The sequence below is a fragment of the Epinephelus lanceolatus genome, chromosome 14 (genome assembly GCF_041903045.1).
Source record: "Epinephelus lanceolatus isolate andai-2023 chromosome 14, ASM4190304v1, whole genome shotgun sequence".
NCBI classification, from domain to species: Eukaryota; Metazoa; Chordata; class Actinopteri; order Perciformes; family Serranidae; genus Epinephelus; species Epinephelus lanceolatus.
Window position 1 is genome coordinate 33054324 of NC_135747.1, and position 19899 is coordinate 33074222.

Consider the following 19899-nt stretch of genomic DNA (forward strand, 5'->3'; position numbering starts at 1 on the left):
TCCGAGTAGGGCAAGTGGGAGGGGTGGTGCATGGGTCCAGCAAACACCGACCTTCACCCAGGAGAGTGGTGTTCGTGTCCTGTTAGATTATAAAGCCAAACCCTGCTCCTTTTTCCTAAACCTAACCATGTGGTTTTATCGCCTAAATCCAACCACATGCATTAGTTGTTACAGGGAAAAAAAACATCAATTTATGTTGTTGTACTGACTTAGTGCATTTATTTTGAAAGCGACTGTATGTTAACGGTAAATATCCTGTGAAAACAAAAGTGTATTTTGAAAGAAGACGATGCATGTAACTAGCAGAACTTGACAGTGTCCCAGAACGTCAACAGCCAACGTACCCAGGGTAGCCTACCTTTAACATCGTATCTGGATGTGGAAAGTCCATGAAATGTGCTTATCTGAGAAGGTCAGAGTGAGAATGTATTGCATTTGATTGGGTTTACATTGGATTTAGTTGCACAGCTCGGTGTGTCTCATAAAGATGCAAAAGGGTGCCTTCAGCATCTATTTTACACACAAGGGGCATGACAAAGTATTGGTATTTGACAACCTGTGTCAGTGTATTTAAACTGCTCTACAAAAGAGGAATCGTTCGTGGACAGCTGAAGACAGGAGTTGAAAAATGTGTTGCGTTGGTGCCCAGGTTAAAGGCAGTTGCCTCTACACAGAGCCTACGGTATGGCCTACATCGTTGTGAGCATTTATACATGTGTGGTGGTGTGTCTGAGTCACCTCCAAAACCCTAGTTGGTGGTAGGGTTTCTGTGAAGTGCTGTAAAATTTGATTGATTCAAAACTTGATTGATTCAAAACACACATCAAACATGACTTATAGCAACAAGTTCAAACACAAAGACAGACATTGGCTGCACTATAACTCACAGCATTCACAGACAAAGCATTTGTGTTATGCTGGAGACATTGTCCCCACACATACAACATGCTAATGTTATTAGCACAAGCCTATGGCATTTTACATTGTATAAATTAGCCTAGCTGCTGGCGGAGTTTTTCTCTACTCATAAGAGGCCAGGATAAATCAAATGTCGGACTTAAATGCCATTTTGGGGGGCTTTATTGTCTTCACAATTTATTGTTTCTCATCTGTGAAGTTAAAGTATATAAAGCTGGTTTGTTTCGTTTGCGTCACAGCAACGTGCGGTTACATTTCCAGGGACGTGCACATCAGGCTACAGTGTTGTAGGTTGAAGTATTGGCATTAATCAATACAGAAGTATTAATTCCACTATCTCCCCAGGTTTGAAAGCTTGTTTCAACCTTCAGTTCCTCTTTATTGAACGTAAAGATGTGTAATCCTGAGAGTAATATGCTGGCGGTGACTAAACATCACACTACGAACAAAATATAAAGACTGGCTTTTGCAGTGCCTGTTTTTCTTTTCTCTTACTATTTTTATTGTGACCATTATGCACCAAAGCACTGAGACATATTCCTTGCATGTAATATGACTTTTAGCTAGTACTGGCCAGCTCCAGTTCCAGTGCCAGACTGGTCAGTTTTACCATACTCGTCTAAACTGGTCAGTTTTAGTTCCAGTATCAGCTCCACTTTGAAAACTCTCAGCACTTCAGTTACTTATTTCACTCTCCAGATTTGCAGGCTGCAGATGGAAAAGTGTTGTGTAAAGAAACATGTGCAGAAGCTCTAAACTCAGAGTGTTAGTTTGTTTACATGCAGTGCCACGTTTCACAGAACTTCTGACCAATCACCAACCCCCTAAAATAAAACTGTCTGGCTCATTACTTAGTGTTGGACGGTTTTCAGTGCTGGTTTACAGACCGTCTCCATGCGAATGCAGCAGCAGATGTGTAGCAGTATTTATAGCAGGTTGTTAGATCAGCAACTTACTGTAAGACAGAAGGGTCACTGTGTGTGTGTGTGTGTGTGTGTGTGTGTGTAACCAGATCACAGAGGACAGAATTAAGACGACTCTGTCACCACATCATCCATCATACCCGCACATACCGAAACATATCTCCAATTCGTACTGATCATACAGGAAACTGTGTCCAACTACACACTTAATATCACGCTATTTTCAGTATGTCGCACATTCACGTTGTAAAAACGACAAAATTAAGTGCAGATAAAAATACAAGTATGCAGATTAAATATTTGAGTGTGGTGTTGATGGACACTGAGGCATTGGCACTGGAAACAAAAGGTCACATAGTTGCAAGACAGGGTATGTAAAGGCTAACGGAGTCCCTGAGAGGCTCCAGTAGTCCTTCAGGATGTTCAAGGGGTCCTCGAGGTGGATTAAGTCGTCCTTGAGCGAATTCTAAGGGTCCATTTTAAAATTCTGAAGGTATTTGAGGAATTTTAAGTAATCCTTGAGCAGATTCAAGGGCTACATCCACACTAATAAATTCTAAAATGCACAACTATTGCTAAGTTTCTAGCGTCCACACTACACTGACATTTTGGAAACCCTAGAGTGCAGACCTTTAAAAATGCTGCTGACCCAGTTGTAGTTTGAAAACTCAGTGGTGGAGTTTGAATCTGTACGGATGGAAATGGAGACTTTTGCAAACAATGACGCAGACGCCCACGTTCACATGTCAATCCAAATTATCATAACCATGTCTACATACCTTCTGTGATTTCATCCGTCCTGTGTGGGTACACTTGTCCCTTTGCCATCATTGGCTTCATCCAAAGATGTCTAACACTTTCCCCGCCAGAGTATTATTTTCAAGTTTCCAGTCACTGCCAGCATTTATGATCATATTCACTAACCTTTCAAGACCGACAGAATAATTTGTTCCAAGAATATGTAATCAGTATTTACACGGAAGTAAAGAAGAGACCCTCTGTTTTATACACAGAAAAAAACCCAACATTTCATTCTATCTCATTCCATTCCTTTTTTATCAATTCTTGAATTTGTGCATTTTCATAAAATAAAAAAAAACAATATTTCGGACAAAAAGCTGAGAAAAATGCTTTTTTGTCAGAGACAGACATTCTCAAGAACAAGATCAATTTCACATTTACTTTTTTTCTCATTTCTTATGTCAGTTTAAATATATTGATAATGATAATAATAATAACAACAATAATAATAATAATAAAGATAAAAATAATAATAATAATAATAATAATGAATATAATATTCTCTTTGAGGCACAGCAGAACACGTTGCCATGGTCAGTGGTCGTTCCATGTCATTACTGTTGTCTCCGTCTCCTCTGTGATCGTCTTGTCCGTGTGTCGCTGTCACCGTCAGGAGCCCTGTTTCATTCCACCAAACTCATTTGCTTCTTCGTCCAAATCGGATTCAGAATTCAGGAATTGTGGACCGAGTCCATCTACATCTCCACAGCTTGCACAACTGAAAACTTTTTCCATCAGCACCCACATTTTCGTAAAGTTTACGAGCTGCTACATTTCTGTTAATAACAATGGATCTTTTTTTTTTTTTTTAAAGATTATTTTTTGGGCTTTTTGCCTTTAATGAACAGGACAGAGTGAAATGGGGTGAGAGAGAGAAAGGGATGACATGCAGCAAAGGGTTGCAAGCCGGAGTCGGACCTGCGACCGCTGCAGCAAGGCATCGCCTCTATACATGGGGCGCCGGCACTATCCATTACGCTACCGACGCCCCAACAACAACGGATCTTCATCTTCGTTTATTTTTGGTCACAGCAGTGTTTTTCTATTTCACAAGATGTGTAACAATGTTATAATAGTGAAAACACAGGGATATTTCGTCAATGGCGGGGAAGCGTTGTGCCATAAATTACGGAAAATCTCGTAAATGGCAGAGATTGCATTAATGCTCCCTGTACCGCTCTGACATGTTGCCATATTTGCTTTGCAGACACTCCCAATCTCTTTTCAGTCACCTTGATCACTTTATGCTCATGTTACTTTCAGTAACAGTTCCACCTCTTCGTCTGGTCTGACTTTCCGCCATCTTCTTAGTATTTTTAGTAACTAAGCAACAAATCGCAAAGTAGACAATCTGCTTCCTGATTACATCGGTAAGCGCATGACCACTGTGAATGAATGAATGGTTATGTGATGTCCATTTTCAGGCATGTAGGTATGGATGGTGCTAAAATGCTTGTGTGTACGGAGATCGAATTAAATCGTTGTCGTTTTAAAATGCACTTTTAAAATGAAAATGTATTAGTGTGGATGTGGCCCAGGTGTCCTTCAGGAAGTTCTGATAATATTTGAAGAAGATTAAGTGGTTTGTTTGTTCTTTAAGGTGAAATGGTTCTTTTTTTGTTTTTCTTTTTTGGTTTTATTTGATAGGACAGCTATCAGAGAGAGGGGGAATGACATGACTGAACCCAGACACAGCCTTTTGTACATGAGGTATGGCGTCCCAGTGAAATGGTTCTCGAGGTGGTTTGTCTTTCAGGAGGTTGCAGAGGTTTCTATGTTCCACAATGCAACACTTAACATGAAGGACATACACACAAGATGATGATGAGGTAGGCCTAAAGATAATATTTAATACAGAATATGAGTGTACAGATTAACAGATGATTTGTGCTGATTAAGATTTAACAGATGTCTTTGGTGCTTTGTCACCAGAGGGAGATATTTTGTGATCAAGGGACATCTGAGTGGCTGCAGGATAAATCCACAGGTGGTGGCTGATGACTCTGAGGCTGCTGAAGCATATGAGGCTGATGAATCTGTAAAGACTAGGTGGTGATGGGGAGGTGGAGGGTGCACACGATGGCAGCAAGAAAGAACTGTGGCAGAGAAAGAACCATATTTAAAATGAGTAGCAGTGAAATGATAGGCTGATAGAGAAGGTGTGTCGCTGTGCTATTGGTTGATTGTGAATCAGCTGATGACTTAATTGACCTACTATACCCAGACAATGACACCTAGAGATGGAGAGTGAGAAAACGTGCAAGGAGTGAATAGCAGGGTGAGAAAGAAACTTACAGCCTGAGCATGAAAAGTATTCCTGACTGACCTTTTGATGGAGCTTCATTAGTTGGTTTATGTTCTGGTAAACAACTTGATTCAAGTTGCCAATCAAACTGACTTTGGAAACTACTATTAAACACTAAATATTGCTAATAAAATCTGTCAGTAGGTGGGGAATACTTTTAATTCCACAGTGGTTGCACATACCTTGTTTTATTAGTGACAGTCTGCAGGAGTTCAAATTAAGTTTACTTGCTTTACATCTTCATTGTGACTGTAATGCTGAAGGTGAAGCTTTTGTTTTGGCGGGTCCACTGAGCTGACACATTAAACCACCCTTAAATAGACACTAATCCACATTTACATCATCATAAATAATATCCCAGCTCATAACAGTTGATCCAGACAGTGATCTGAGCTGCTGTGTGTCTGGCTACATGTGTTTGATTACAGCACTGTGTTGTGTCATGCTGTCCCCAACTCAGTAATGAGCTGTAGTGATAAATACACACAATGACTCACTGCTCTGCTATATGAGGATAAACTCAGGCAGCAGTAGCATGGTACACTGCTAATCCACAGCCATCTTAATGTCAGTCGGAAATAACACACACAGCTGACCTGGCCTGGCCTGATCTACACTCTAAAACCAAACCTGTCGATCCACTTTATTCAGATCAACATTTAAAACTGTCAGTCATCATCTGCGAGCGTTAGGATGGATTTAACATGACTTTTAGTGGATTACAATGCATTCAGGGTGGGTTAGAATTTGTTGAAAGGCATTTAAAATGGGAGAGTTATATGGAAATTGATATCTGCCACCAGCCAAATGAGGGTGAAACTGAGCAGACGCGGATGAATTTGATCAACCTCCAAGTCACATTGGAAGGTAAACACGGGGGCATTTAACAAGCTATGGTATCCTTCCATATAGGCTGCTTGAAAGCAGTGGAGATAAGGAGTTGGGGTCTGGGCTGTTTTTTCCTTGTCCTTGTGACAGCACATTGGGTGATGCAGTCATATGCACGTTAGCATGTTGCATGTGTTTCCACTCACATACCTGACAATGGTGGAGCAATGCCGACACACCGTCCTTGTCTTCTACTCAACTCTTTCTCTCTTGCTGTGTAGCTGACTGGGAACCTGCAGGTACGGTACAGTTCGGTTCAGTTTGGTACGCTCTTTTTTTTGTTTCCACTGCTAGAAGTTGTGGATGGTACCAATGGAACCGTTCCGTACCGTCCCCATGTTTGGTCCCCCCTCTGTTGGGGTACCTAGCACACAGATCTGGTACTAAAAGGTGGAGCTGTGAACACTGCAGTCTGATTGGTCAATAGAGGATGGTCACTCTGCTCAGGGCTGAGTTGTGTCTGGTTTTGAGGCTCATGTAACCACTGTTCATACTGTGGAGAGTTTTACTAGTAAACTGGGCCGACTGCCGGCGACTTTTAAGGTGGAACGTTAACTTGTAATGTTACTCAATGCATGAGATGATGACGTGAATCCATCAACACACCTTAAATTTTACTGCGACAACTTTGACCATTACTATAGTTTTTATCGTCTCTTTTTGATGACAAAGACTTTTAGTAATGAGTGGATCTTCAAGCATTAATTTTGACCCGATTATGTGAACTATATATTCTAAGCTCATAGTGCCATATTATCCCACCAGAACACTGCTCTCTGAGAACGCAGGGTTACTCGTGGTCCCTAAAGTCTCCAAAAGTAGATCAGGAGCCAGAGCCTTCAGCTATCAGGCTCCTCTCCTGTGGAATCATCTTCCTGTTACGGTCCAGGAGGCAGACACCATCTCCACATTTAAGACTAGACTTAAGACTTTCCTCTTTGATAAAGCTTATAGTTAGGGCTGGCTCAGGCTTGCCCTGTACCAGCCCCTAGTTAGGCTGACTTAGGCCTAGTCTGCCGGAGGACCCCCCTATAATACACCGGGCACCTTCTCTCCTTCTCTCTCTCTCTCTCTCTCTCTCTCTCTCTCTCTCTCTCTCTCTCTCTCTCGTATTCTATTACTGCATCTTGCTAACTCGGCCATTCTGGATGACACTAACTCGGCTTCTTCTCCGGAGCCTTTGTGCTCCACTGTCTCTCAGATTAACTCATATCGCAGCGGTGCCTGACGTGTGTGGTTGTGTTGCTGCCGTGGTCCTGCCAGATGCCTCCTGCTGCTGCTGCCATCATTAGTCATTAGTCATACTTCTACTGTTATTATACACATATGACTATTGTCACACATGTATACTGCCAGATATTAATACATACTTTCAACATATTGTACCACAGTAGCCAGAACTATAACTCTAATATTATTACTTTCATTAATGTTGTTGTAACCTACTGTCATTACCTGCATATCTCTCTCTCTCTCTCTGTCTCTCTCTCTGTCTCATTGTGTCATACGGATTACTGTTAATTTATTATGCTGATCTGTTCTGTACGACATCTATTGCACGTCTGTCCGTCCTGGAAGAGGGATCCCTCCTCAGTTGCTCTTCCTGAGGTTTCTACCATTTTTTTTCCCTGTTAAAGGGGTTTTTTTGGGGGAGTTTTTCCTTATCCGCTGTGAGGGTCATAAGGACAGAGGGATGTCGTATGCTGTAAAGCCCTGTGAGGCAAATTGTGATTTGTGATATTGGGCTTTATAAATAAAATTGATTGATTGATTGATAATACTCACTCTGAGATAGGGCTGCAACTAATGATTATTTTCATTGTCAACTAATCTGTCGATTATTTCTTCGATTAGTCGACCAATCATTTTATCGAAAAATGTGTTAAAATGTTGAAAAATGTCAGTCTGTCACTCCCAAACCCCAAAATTACGTCATCTAATGTCTTGTTTTGTACTCACGCCAAAGGGTTTTAGTTCCCCGTCACGGGAGAGTGTGTAAAGCAGCCAATATTTGAAGGTAAGATGCTGCAATAAGAGTATTTTGGGGTACTTTTATAGTGCTTTTCTATGAAAAATGACTCAAACCAATTAGTTGACTACTAAAATAGTAACTGATTATTTTAATAGTCGATTAGTCATCGATTAGTCAGCTAATCATTGCAGCCCTGCTCGTTCCCATCAGCTGGCTGAGAAGGACTAAATGTACAAACCCGCTATTTTTAAATATCCCATGGAGAGAGAGACTCTCACTGCAGCCTGTTCTGTTTTGTTCTGAAAATGTCAGCATGCAGCCTCGTTCTGTGGACGATAAACAAGGCGCAGACTTCCATCTGTGTCACCAGTAATTAGGAAATACAGTGCTGGACGGAGCAGTGAGTGACAACAACCCCGCCCACATTTAAGAGTACTGTTTGCAGTGGAAACACTAAACGGACCTAGGGTCTAGGTACCATGTCTGAAGGGTTACTTTGGTTTGAAAAGGTACTATACCAAAAGTGTTTGGTGGAAACGGGGCCATAGTGTCACTGACTTGCACGCCAATCTGCTTGTTGTGTTAACCTCAGCATCTGCATGTAACGGCATATAGCTCAAAGTGTCCGGGAAGAATTTGTGCTTGCAAAAATGACTCTTTTGATAGTAAAGGTTGCCGACCCCTGGGATAGATAATGAGGTATTTAGAGTTGGTTAGGATGGGTTATAAGGCATTTATAGAATGAATGGGCTAAAACGAATTTTAGTGCAATGAGTTGGAATAAATAATGAGGCAGTTGTGCATTGAGAATGGGTTGAAGGACTTAATGGGGTTAAATATAATTATAAAGCTTTTAGAATTGGTTAAAGTGGTTTATAGTATTTAAAATGGGATTGAATGGGTTTACCTAAGTGAAGATGGACAGATGGACGGAATCAATAAGACCAAAACTTCTCCTCCTCCTCCTCCTCCTCCTCCTCCTCCTCCTCCTCCTCCTCCTCCTCCTCTGTCAGAGCTGATTCAGTCGCTCTCAGTGTTTCCACCCACACTATCGTTATGAAAGAATTCACTGCAGGGCTCCTACAAGCTGTGACTGTAAACGTACACAGATGCAAGAAACACACTTACGCCTCATCACATTTGTATTTGTGTATACTGTGTACAGTATATGTAACACCTCCTTCAGAAGCATCAGCACTTACTTTTCTTCACAGCCGTTTTGTTTTGTAACAGTGGTGTACGGTGTGATGTGTACGGCCCTTGATTCGGTCACGTTGTAGTGAATGTATTTATCTACTCACTGCCTCTTTAAATGGAGATGAAGGAGAGTTGAGATGTACAGAGCAACTCTTACTGGCCCTGTGGCGACTGGACACATGGACTCATTATGTGAGCAGCTCATTCACCCTCTATTTATCTCTGTAACATTACCTCCCTGCCCTCAGCTACTGCAGCTCCATATGTTCTTCATATATTTACTGTAAAGCGAGTCAGCTGCTCAGGTCTCCAGGTTGAAATGACATAAATATCACAGTGAGATGGATTTCCTTCATTAGTTCTCCTGACGTTTTGCCAAGAGGTGTCGGTGTCACTCAGCCAACGGACCAGCTCAAGATACATTCACTGACCTGCTTACTTTAACACGAATGGCTACTGGTCCAACGGTTTATCTGAAATAAGAAATATCACAGAGGAGGGAGTGCTGTTGTGCTTAACATCAGCACGGCTGTGATTCTGTCGTGGGCACGAGGGCGCAGGCCGAAAATAATCGTGTTGATATTCAGTACAACAGCACAACCTCACATGTGATATAGCATTGCCTCCTCACAGCAAAAGGGCTCCTGGTTCCAACCCCGGGGTGTGGGAGCCCCTCTGTGTGGTGTTTGCATGTTCTCCCTGTGTCAGCGTGGGTTTCCTCCAGGTGCTCCAGCTTCCTTCCACAGTCCAAAGACATGCAGGTTAATTGGTGACTCTAAATTGTCCGTAGGTGTGAATGTGAGTGTGAATGGTTGTCTGTCTCTATGTGTCAGCCCTGTGATAGTCTGGCAACCTGTCCATGGTGTACCCTGCCTCTCGCCCAATGTCAGCTGGAATAGGCTCCAGCACCCCTGATTCCCAACAGATTAAGTGGTGACAGAAAATGAATTAATGAATGTTTATTTAATTATTTATTTGGCTCTGCCAGCACAAATAGTTCTGCAGCTGGACTGTTGCAGAACTCACCATCACATAAACATCAATTCTGTATTTGACCTTGTTGGCCACCGTAGTTTCACCCTGGGCAAAAATGTTACTGTTTCGTGCAGAAAGTACACATCTGTGAGGTCATACGGCGTTTGACTCTCTCTGTAAGAACACCTGGAGAAATTAACAGGTCTTACCTAACAGTTGTCTGAGCGTTAAGCTATTTTGAAATGAAATCACCTTAATTGTTTGACTTTAACAGAACACCAACTGCATTCAGCAGTGCCGCAGAAACTAAAGAGCATTCAAATCAATAAAAGTGGGGCACCCACTGGCTCATCTTGTAGAGCAGGCGCCCCGTGTACAAAGGCTATATCCTTGCCGCAGTGGCAACTCAGGGCCCCCTGCTGCATGTCATCTCCCCTTTATTAGAATGAGCACAGTGCACATGTGCAGACGCAAACTACATTAAAAGTCTCTACAGCTGTTTATAAAGCCTACTGACAGCTGATCCAGCTGCGATCAGTTGTTCCTGTCATCAAAAATGGACGATGCTTCCTGTGATGCCTCAGACAAAATGATGGGTCATTTCTCTGAAGACATACTGTATTTCCTTGACTCCTCTCTCCTTGCATGGTTTCCTTGCGTCTCTCCATGCATCCCTGGTAGGAAGGACTAAGACTCAAGGAAAAGTCGCAAGTCAGGGAAACATGAATGCAATTTAAGAGACTTAAGATGTTGTGTCCATCTCTCTGATTACAGGAAGTGGGTGTGGTGCAGTGGGCGGGGCGTTGCCAGGACTGATAGGCGCCACTGGTCCCTCGGTGATGATGAAACCATTCCTGCCATTTCCTGTCGAGACGACGTCGCCAGTTGGACTTTTCCCAAACTTCAACACGGTATGACGTGTGTGTGTGTGTGTGTGTGTGTGTGTGTGTGTGTGTGTGTGAGAGGAACAGTAGCTGTGACAGGGTGTCATAGCTGCAGGCGGTACAGACTGACTGTGATAAAGAGACCTGTCACTCTGTCAGCGTCACCTTGTCATCACTGTTCCGCCAATCCTGAGCAGGCTGCTGACCTCTGACCTCTGTGTGCGGCTCCTGCAGATGGACCCGGTGCAGAAGGCCGTCATCAACCACACTTTTGGCGTCACCTTGGTGCCCAAGAAGAAGCAGGTCATCTCTTGTAACGTCTGCCAGTTGAGGTTCAACTCTGACGTAAGTTTCTATGTTTCTGTGCGTGTCGTAGATCTGATTCTTCACACTCGTCCAGACAGTTTGATTTATGCTTCTATGATCAGTTTCCTGTCATGTGATCCATCTGCACTCTGGTCCTGCTGCACTCAAAATGTCTGCAGCACATTTAAAGGAACAGTCTGACATGTCTTGTAAATCCTTGTCCTCTTCAGTGTCAGGTGAGAAGATATCAGTTTCATTCCTGTATGTCCAGAGACATAGTCAGTCCAGGACGTATTTAGCCTAGCTTAGCACAAAGACTGGACGTAGGGGGAAAGTGCTAGTGTAGCTCCATCAAACCTGATAAAATACACCTTCCAATGACTCGAAAGCTGACCAAAATTTACATTTCTCTCACTTTTTTCGTTTTTGCTGGAGCTGGGCTAACAGTTTTTCTCCCTCCACCAGTTTTTTTAAGCTAGGCTAAACACGCACCCAGGGCATACCTCTAAATCAGCTTATCTTAACAGGGACAGTACTTCCCCCCTAGAAGGGTGTTCAGAGGACTCGGCCAAGGGACAGGCAAGGGCAAGAGATTGCTGCTGCATCCCCCTCACTCTTTTTTGGCAAAAAAAGATGCCTTGTCTATAGGTCAGTGGTCTGTACAGTCAGCTCTCCTCGCTCTTTGTTTGTTTTTCCACTTCTGATGAAGACCAACACACGGCCGCTTTGCTAACTTTGTCTCATCCAGAGAGAGTCCCAGGTGGCGTTCTGTTGGGACACCAGAGTGCAGAGCAATAACATAATGCACCACAGACTATAGGGCAGGACTATACTCAAAATTATATGACTTTGTTCGTGGCTTTGCAGAGAACACAGAGGATGGACAAGTTCTCAGAATGTTATGACTTTATTCTCAACTTCTCAGAGAACTCAGATATGTGGGATATGTTTTGAATGTGCAGGAAGTTTTTGATGCTCAAAACTTTAAATAAATAACATTGATATTCCAACAGTCCTGTTCAGTCAAATGTGGAATTTGGTATTCAGTGATGTGTTTTTTTAATGATATAACACAAAATAATGATCAACATTATTATTCAGCCAGGACAGTTAGACTACATTATCTGATGGGGACAGTAAAGGACCTGGATAATAGATAGGAGGTGGTGGCTCTAGATGCAGAGAGATAGAGTGCTCCGAGGATGATGTTTTTCTGTAGGACAACATGGAAGTTAGAGCCGCCTTGGTTCCCTCGTCAAAAAGCCACTGGGATTTCTCCATTGGATTTTGGGTTATTGCAGAAAATAAGCTATGAAGCAAACAGTCCTTTATGATACTTACGCGTTTTGTTCAGCAAGATAATCTTCCCAAATGAACACACCTTTTATGATTTTTGAAGCCTAAATGCAGTCGTCAGATGTAAAAAGGCAACATTAAGATAGAAATGAACTACACTACAGTCGCATGATTTAATATCACCACTACTACGAGGTCGCTTGTATCCGTGATCTCATTCTTTCAATCACTGCCCAGAGCTCATGACCATAGGTGAGGGTTGGGATGTAGGTAGACCAGTAAATCGAAAGCTTTGCCCTCTCACTCAGCTCCCTCTTCACTATGACAGTCTGGTACAGCATCTGCATCACTGCAGAAGCCACACCAAGCCGCTGATCCATCTCACGCTCCATTCTACCCTCACTCATGACCCAAGACCCCAAGATACTTGAACTCCCTTGCTTGGGGCAGTAACTCTCTCCAAATCCAGAGGGGGCAATCCACCGGTTTCCGGCAGAGAACCATGGCCTCAGATTTGGAGGTACTGACTCTCATCCTGACTGCTTCACACTCGGCTGCAAACTGCCCCAGTGCGTGCTGGAGGTCATGGTGTAATGAAGCCAACAGAACCACAGCATCTGCAAAAAGCAGAGACACAATTCTGAGCCTGCCAAACTGGATCCCTTCCTCCCTCCTGCTGTGCCTCCAGATCCTGTCCATGAATACCAGAAACAGGATCGGTGACAAGGGACAACCCTGGCAGAGGACCGAAATGAGTTTCCTCCCTAGGGTGGCTGGGCTCAGCCTTAGAGATCGGGTAAGGAGCTCGGACATTTGCAGGGAGCTCGGAGTAGAGCTACTGCTCCTTCATGTCAAAAGAGGTCAGTTGAGGTGGCTTGGGCATCTGATCAGGCGCCTCCTGTTAGAGGTGTTCCGGGCACGTCCCACTGGTAGGAGGCCCTGGGGTAGACCTAGAACACGCTGGAGGGATTACATATCTCGTCTGGCCTGGGAACACCTTGGGGTCCCCCAGGAGGCGCTGGAAAGTGTTGCTGGGGAGAGGGATGTCTGGGGTGCTTTGCTTGTGTTAATCACAAATTTTCGGCATCTAATCAGGTCTCAAAAACTTGAGACGAGGGCACCGGGAGCAAAAAGATGCTAACTCATTTTCAGGTTTTAGGGCTCATTTCTGACTGAAGTTGATGTTGGACTGTTCCTTTAAGGATTTCCCGTGACTAAAATGTTTGTCAGCAGAGTACTATTAAGGAAAATATTTTCATGTAATGCTTAACGCAGCTCAGACTGATTCTTGTGAGGCTCAAGTCATTACCCTGTCAGGCATCTCTACAGAACAGCAGGTGTTTATAATCAGGTGTAACCCCCTGCCCTTTTATTTCATGCTGTATGAATGACATTCAGCTCATTCACATAATGACTGCTGAGAGGCAACGAGCTGCATCGTTTGTGACACGCGAGTCAGACATGACTAATTTATGAGCTGTTAAAATTATTCATGAGTGAACATGAAAAACAGGAATCACTGTTGAGGAGAGGAGAGGAGACAAGGAGAGGAGTAAAGGGGCAGCATTAACTCACTCTAATAAACTGAATAAAAGCTGAGTCATGCAGCGTCCAGACAGTCACATGAGGACACTGTTAACCTGTAGCTTTGTTTCCCTGTCACTCAGGGCGCATTACACTCTGTGGTGACACATAGTATGAATCTTATGTTTTACAGTGTATCCAAACTGTTCATACACAAATCAGGCTCCACATTTAAAGTCTATTCACAGTACATCCCAACCAGTGACGTCAGTTTTGGTTTGGTTACGTATTATTTGATAACTAACAGGTTCATTTTTAACCAAAAAAAAAAAGCAAAATGACAAGTAATACAAGCAGTGCCAGGGCTCCACATTAATGCTTGCCCGGGGCATTTAACTCTGTGTTCAGGCAAGTGGAACGCCTCATGCAGTTATCCAGTTGGGCAAGTAAAAAATAAATTTGATGTATTATGTAATGTTATCTGAAACTGCGTACTGTATTGCTGAAGTGGAGATTGTGCAGCTGAGCTCAGGTCTGTCTCATCACCGAACAGGACTGATGAGAAAAATCTGAAACAAGAGAAGTTAAATCTGGAGTCGATGATGCCGTATATGACATGACATGACACACACAGTTCAGTTCAGTACGCTTTTTTCCGTTTCCACTGTGAAAAGTTGTGGATGGTACAAATGGAACCGTTCCATACCGTCCCCATGTTTGGTCCCCCCTCTGTTGGGGTACCTAGCACACAGATCTGGTACTAAAAGGTGGAGCTGTGAACACTGCAGTCTGATTGGTCAGTAGAGGACGGTCACTCTGCTCAGGGCTGAGTTGTGTCTGGTTTTGAGGCTCATGTAACCACTGTTCATACTGTGGAGAGTTTTATTAGTAAACTGTAACTATAAAATGAAAGGATGAAGAAATAACTTCATTAACTGGGCCGACTGCCGACAACTTTTAAGGTTAACAAGGGACTTAGCAAGGTAGCGTCATCCCAGCCCATGTAGGGCTTTGTATACAAGGAGGAGGAGCTTAAAATCAATTTGAAATGTAACAGGAAGTCAGTTCAGAGTAGCTCAGACTGGCCTTATGTGCTCTCTCCTCTTGTAGTTGAGCTGCAGCGTTTTGAATGAGCTGAAGTCTCTCAGTGGTGTCTTTTGGGAGGCCAATAAAAAATGTGTTACGGTAGTCGAGTCGGCTTGAAATAAAGGCATGAACCAATGTCTCTGCATATTTTCCATTAAGAAATGGTCGTACCTTAGCTCTGTTTCTGTTTCAGAGGTGGAAAAGTGGTGTTTTTGTCACCTTGTCAATGTGGGACTGGAAGCTTTGATCTGAACCAAGGATCACACCTCAACTTGTAACCTCAGATTTAATCCAGGGAGTTAAATTCCCCAGATCATCACTTCTCTTTTTGTTTTAGGGCAACAAGCAGGATTTCAGCTTTGTCTTCATTCAACTCCAGGACATTATTTCTCATCCATTTATTTATTATTTTATTGACAAAAGACAGGTAGTAAAAGAGTTTGTGGTTGCAGCATCGTTTGGTTCAGCAGAGATGTACAGTTGCAAGTCATCTGCAAACAAACATTGTGTTCTCTAATGATGTCACCACATGGCAGCATGTACAGTGAGAATAACAGTGGACCAAGGCAGGTCCCTTGTGCAACCCCAAAGCAGAGGTCATGTTTCTCAGTTTAACACACAGTCAGGAAGACCAGACAGGAAGTGACATCAGGAGTTCAGGAGACAACAGACACAAGCCCAGATATAAAAATGAAACAGTCTCTCTGTTTGTCTTTTGCTTCAGTCTCAGGCAGAAGCTCACTACAGAGGCAGTCGTCACGCCAAGAAGCTCAAGTCTCAGGAGAACAAGACCAAGGCAAAGCTGTCAATCGCCGGAGAGACCAATGGGAGCAGCACCAGTCCTGTTTGCCCCGCCCCTCCTGTCTCAGCTAACAGCAGCACCAATGAGCACACAGGTTGATTTTAATACCACTGATCTGTGTCATGTTTTTATTTCGGAGTTTGTTTTTTATATCATGTTCTTCCTCCTCTTCTTCCCCCTCTGCCCTCCAGATCTATTATCGAGCCTCGCCGACTCCTTTCCTCTCAAACCTTTCCTCCTCCCCTCCTCTTCCCCTCACTCCTCTGCCTCCCCCTCCTCCAGCAGACCAGGCAGCGAGCCTCCTCCCTCCAGTCCTCCCACCGCTCTCCCCGCCCCAGGCCTCTTTTCCTCTTCCTCCTCCTCTCCCCCTTCCTCCAAAGCCTCTCCGCCTCCCCCTCCTCCAGCTCCTGTCACCTCCTCTTCACCTCCTGCTCCTCCTCCACCTTCCCAGACCTCCTCCCAGGATGCGTCTCTCTCAATGGAGTCGGAGGAGGAGAAGGCGAAGAAGCTGCTGTACTGCTCTCTGTGTAAAGTCGCCGTTAACTCTCTGTCTCAGCTGGAGGCTCATAACGCAGGTGAGGAGATGATGCATGGAATGACACGTTTTCATCTGCCGCCATTTATCATGTCTTCAGAGGACGGTTGAGTGACGTTTCAATCACATGCTGTATGTTACGATTGATTTGCAATGTCTAATTTCTTATAGATACTACTTCCTCAGCCAAACATGAAAACATTTTTCACCATATTCTCCTGAATTTCCAGCAATAAAAAACCCACTGTACACTACCTGCTCTAGCCTGAGTGTCAGACTGAAGCTCCCAGAACCTTCAGTCTGACATGGCTTCCATTGAAGGCAATTTACAAGGGGGAGGGAATTTGATTTTTTCCCTAACCAATCAGTAGAGATGAACGACTCACCCAGAATCTGACGTCATTAGTATCCATGCCTCGGGGGTGCCGAAAACAAGCAAGCATTGCCCGTTTAAAATGTCTCCGTCGTCGTGCACGCCCAGCTGCATCGCTGTTAAATTCAGTTTAGCAGCTTCCTTAATTTGGTCCTCCATTAACGCGAGTAGTGGCGAAATACCTCGATAGCATCGTGAATGTGGTCTGTAGGATCTGTAGCGGTCGCCATTGTTGCTATCCTCACCAGTTAGCCACCGGCGTACAGCTTGACATCAGCGTGGCGCTGATTGGCTAATCGCTAGACCCCCGGCGTTCATTGGTCCGTCCAGCGTTTGGACGAGATAAATCGCAAATTCACAAGTATGCCAGACCAGAGATGCAAGCCTACTCTGTTGAGTGGGCGGGGTCTATGGTCTGGAACCAGGCTATACCTGCTCAGCACCAAACGACCATGAACATAGTGGAGCATTTAGCACTTGCAACTCATTCTCACTCCGATATCGTTCGTCACATATCGACATTTGGTCATGGACCTTCCATGTCCACATACGACGTTAAAGGATGCGGTAGTTTTGACGTTCTAGGATGCCATGTCAAGTTATGCAAGGGAAATTTTTCTTTAAAACTGATGAGCAGCGATAACTGAAAGTATACAGGGGTTGTGATTGTCGTTACGTCTCTCGTCTAATAGAAGTTTGGTTTTTGTGTGTCTTTGTCCGGAAGGTTCAAAGCACAAGACGATGCTGGAGGCTCGGAGTGGCGCCGGGCCGATCAAGGCCTACCCTCGAGCTGGAGCCAAGCTGAAGAACGGCAACAGCTCCTCACTGAAGGGCTCCGGCCTGCAGAACAAAACCTTCCACTGCCAGATCTGTGACGTCCACGTCAACTCTGAGATCCAACTCAAACAGGTACAAACAGCATGGACACATAACAGCATCAATCAAGCCGTACTGTAAACAGAAACTCTTACAAAGTTAATTTTTAATTCAAATTGTGTGGCTTGTGTAGCTAAAGGGATGGTTGTTTACTGCGTTAGTCAGCAAACAAGTGACATAACATGAAAACAAAGCAGCAGTGACTTTCTGCTGCTCTCTGTGTTAGCAGAAAGTAGTCTACATGCCACTGTACGGACACTAGTCTTTCTGAGGGCACTATACAGTGGAGATATTAACAAACTCAAAATTTGATTTTAAACAGCCATAGTTTAACAGTGTGATATAATAATGGTAGGAACCACAGAGGAAGAAAGAATAAAAGCAAGAAAGAGGAGTCAGATTTTGAAGGAGCTGTTTCTCCTCAGGCTCATATTTCTGTGTAAATACCTTTTTTCTGCAAGCGAATGTTATATTTAGTTTTGAGAGCGAGCTAAACGCTTTGTAAAATGTTCTCTTTCTTCAGTTTCGTCAGGAAGTCTTACTCTGTCTCTACCTCTCTACAGTCAGAGGCGTCTCAGGCTCATCTGTCCTCAGCTCTGTTGTCAGTGTTTGTTGTTGTTGTTGTTGTTGTTGCAGCACATCTCCAGCAGGAGGCACAAGGACCGAGTGGCAGGAAAACCCAGCAAACCCAAATACAGCCCGTATAACAAACAGCAGCGCAGCTCACTCACTGTAAGTGTGTCTCTGTTCAGTTTAACAGGCTCTACTGGCATTTAACATGTGTTACCAAAACACTGATACAATTAAAAGGCGGTGAATAAAACGTACAACTGATTGTACAAACGAAAACAGTCAACAGAGAAAAATAGGAAAATACAGTACTTATATAGACATACATATGAACAGTACATATCTCATATGTCTCATATATGTTTACCTGTAAACATGTTTTATGTGTTTGTGTGTAAAAAAACAAACCAAAAAAATGGAGTAGAGAAATAAATAAACTTTCTCTAATTCATACTTAAATTAGTTTTATTGGCATGAACCATTTTAAGGAAATGAATGATGATCAGTAAACACATCAATTAAATAAATAAATGTTTTAAATCAATAATGAGTGACTGCAGGAAATATTTTCAAAATAAATTAGTATTTGTTCCTGAATTCATTCATTCATTTATTCATTAATGCACTTTTGTATTTATTCTGTAATAATTTTTGCCCCTCCTTTCCTTGTTTCCTTTCTTTTCCTGGTCTCCTCCTATTTTTCCCTCCCCTCTCTTTTTTTCCTTGTTTCCTCTCCTCTTGTTTCCACCCCTTGTCCCCTCTCTTCTTGTCTCCCCTCCTCTTGTTTCCTTTCCTATCATTGTTTCCTCTCCTCTTACATCTCCTCCACTCTTTTTTGTTTCCTCTCCCTTTTTCCTCTCCTTGTTTCCTGTCCTTGTCTCCTCTCCTCTTATTTCCTCCCTACTCTTCATCTCCTCTCTTCTTGTTTCCTCTGCTTTCTTTGTTTCCTTTCCTCATCTCCTCACCCCTTGTTTCCTCTTCTCTCCTTGTTTCTTCTTCTTGTCCCCTCTCCTCTCATTGTTTCCTCTCATCTTGTTACCTCTCCTTTCTGTGTTTCCTTCCCTTGTCTCCTCTTCTCTTATTTTCTCTCTACTCATCCTTTCTTTGTTTACTTTCCTCATCTTCTCCCCTCTTGTTTTCTCTCCTCTCCTTGTTTCCTCCCTTTGCTTGTCTTCTCTCCTCTCATTTCTTTCTACTCCTTGTCTCTTCTCGTCTTGTTTCCTCTCCTCTCTGTGTTTCCTTTTCTTAATTCCTCTCCTCCTATTTCCTCTCTACTCCTCATCTCCTCTCCTATTGTTTCCTCTCCTTCCTTTGTTTCCTTCCCTTGTCTCTTCCCCTCTTCTTGTCCTCTCTCCTGTCATTGGTTCCTCTCTTTTGTCTCCTTTCCTCTCCTTGTTTGCTTTCTTTGTCCCCTCTATTTCCTCTCTACTCCTTGTCTCCTCTCATCCTGTTTTCTCTCCTTTCTGTTTCCTATCCTTGTTTTCTCTCCTCTTATTTCCTCTCTATTTCTTGTCTTCTCTTCTCTCATTGTTCCCTTTCTCATTGACTCATCTCCTCTCAATTCCTGTCCTTGTCTCCTCTTCCATGGTTTTCTCTCCTCTCCTTGTTTCTTTTCCTTTTGTTACCTCTCTTGTCTCCTCTCTCCTTGTTTCCTCTTCTTGTTTCCTC

At 43.4% G+C, this 19899-nt stretch overlaps 1 protein-coding gene across 2 annotated transcripts in view; it reads left to right on the top strand.

Annotated features, from left to right (window-relative positions):
- The window catches only part of znf385b (zinc finger protein 385B), an 86054-nt gene that overhangs the window by 57738 nt on the left and 8417 nt on the right, over nucleotides 1–19899 (top strand). For both annotated transcript variants that reach the window (XM_078174644.1, XM_033617023.2), the window contains exons 5-10: nucleotides 10754–10890; nucleotides 11098–11208; nucleotides 15800–15971; nucleotides 16069–16452; nucleotides 17510–17694; nucleotides 18298–18393. In XM_078174644.1, coding sequence (XP_078030770.1) covers nucleotides 10754–10890; nucleotides 11098–11208; nucleotides 15800–15971; nucleotides 16069–16452; nucleotides 17510–17694; nucleotides 18298–18393 — 1085 coding nt within the window. The remainder of the gene's footprint in view (nucleotides 1–10753; nucleotides 10891–11097; nucleotides 11209–15799; nucleotides 15972–16068; nucleotides 16453–17509; nucleotides 17695–18297; nucleotides 18394–19899) is intronic.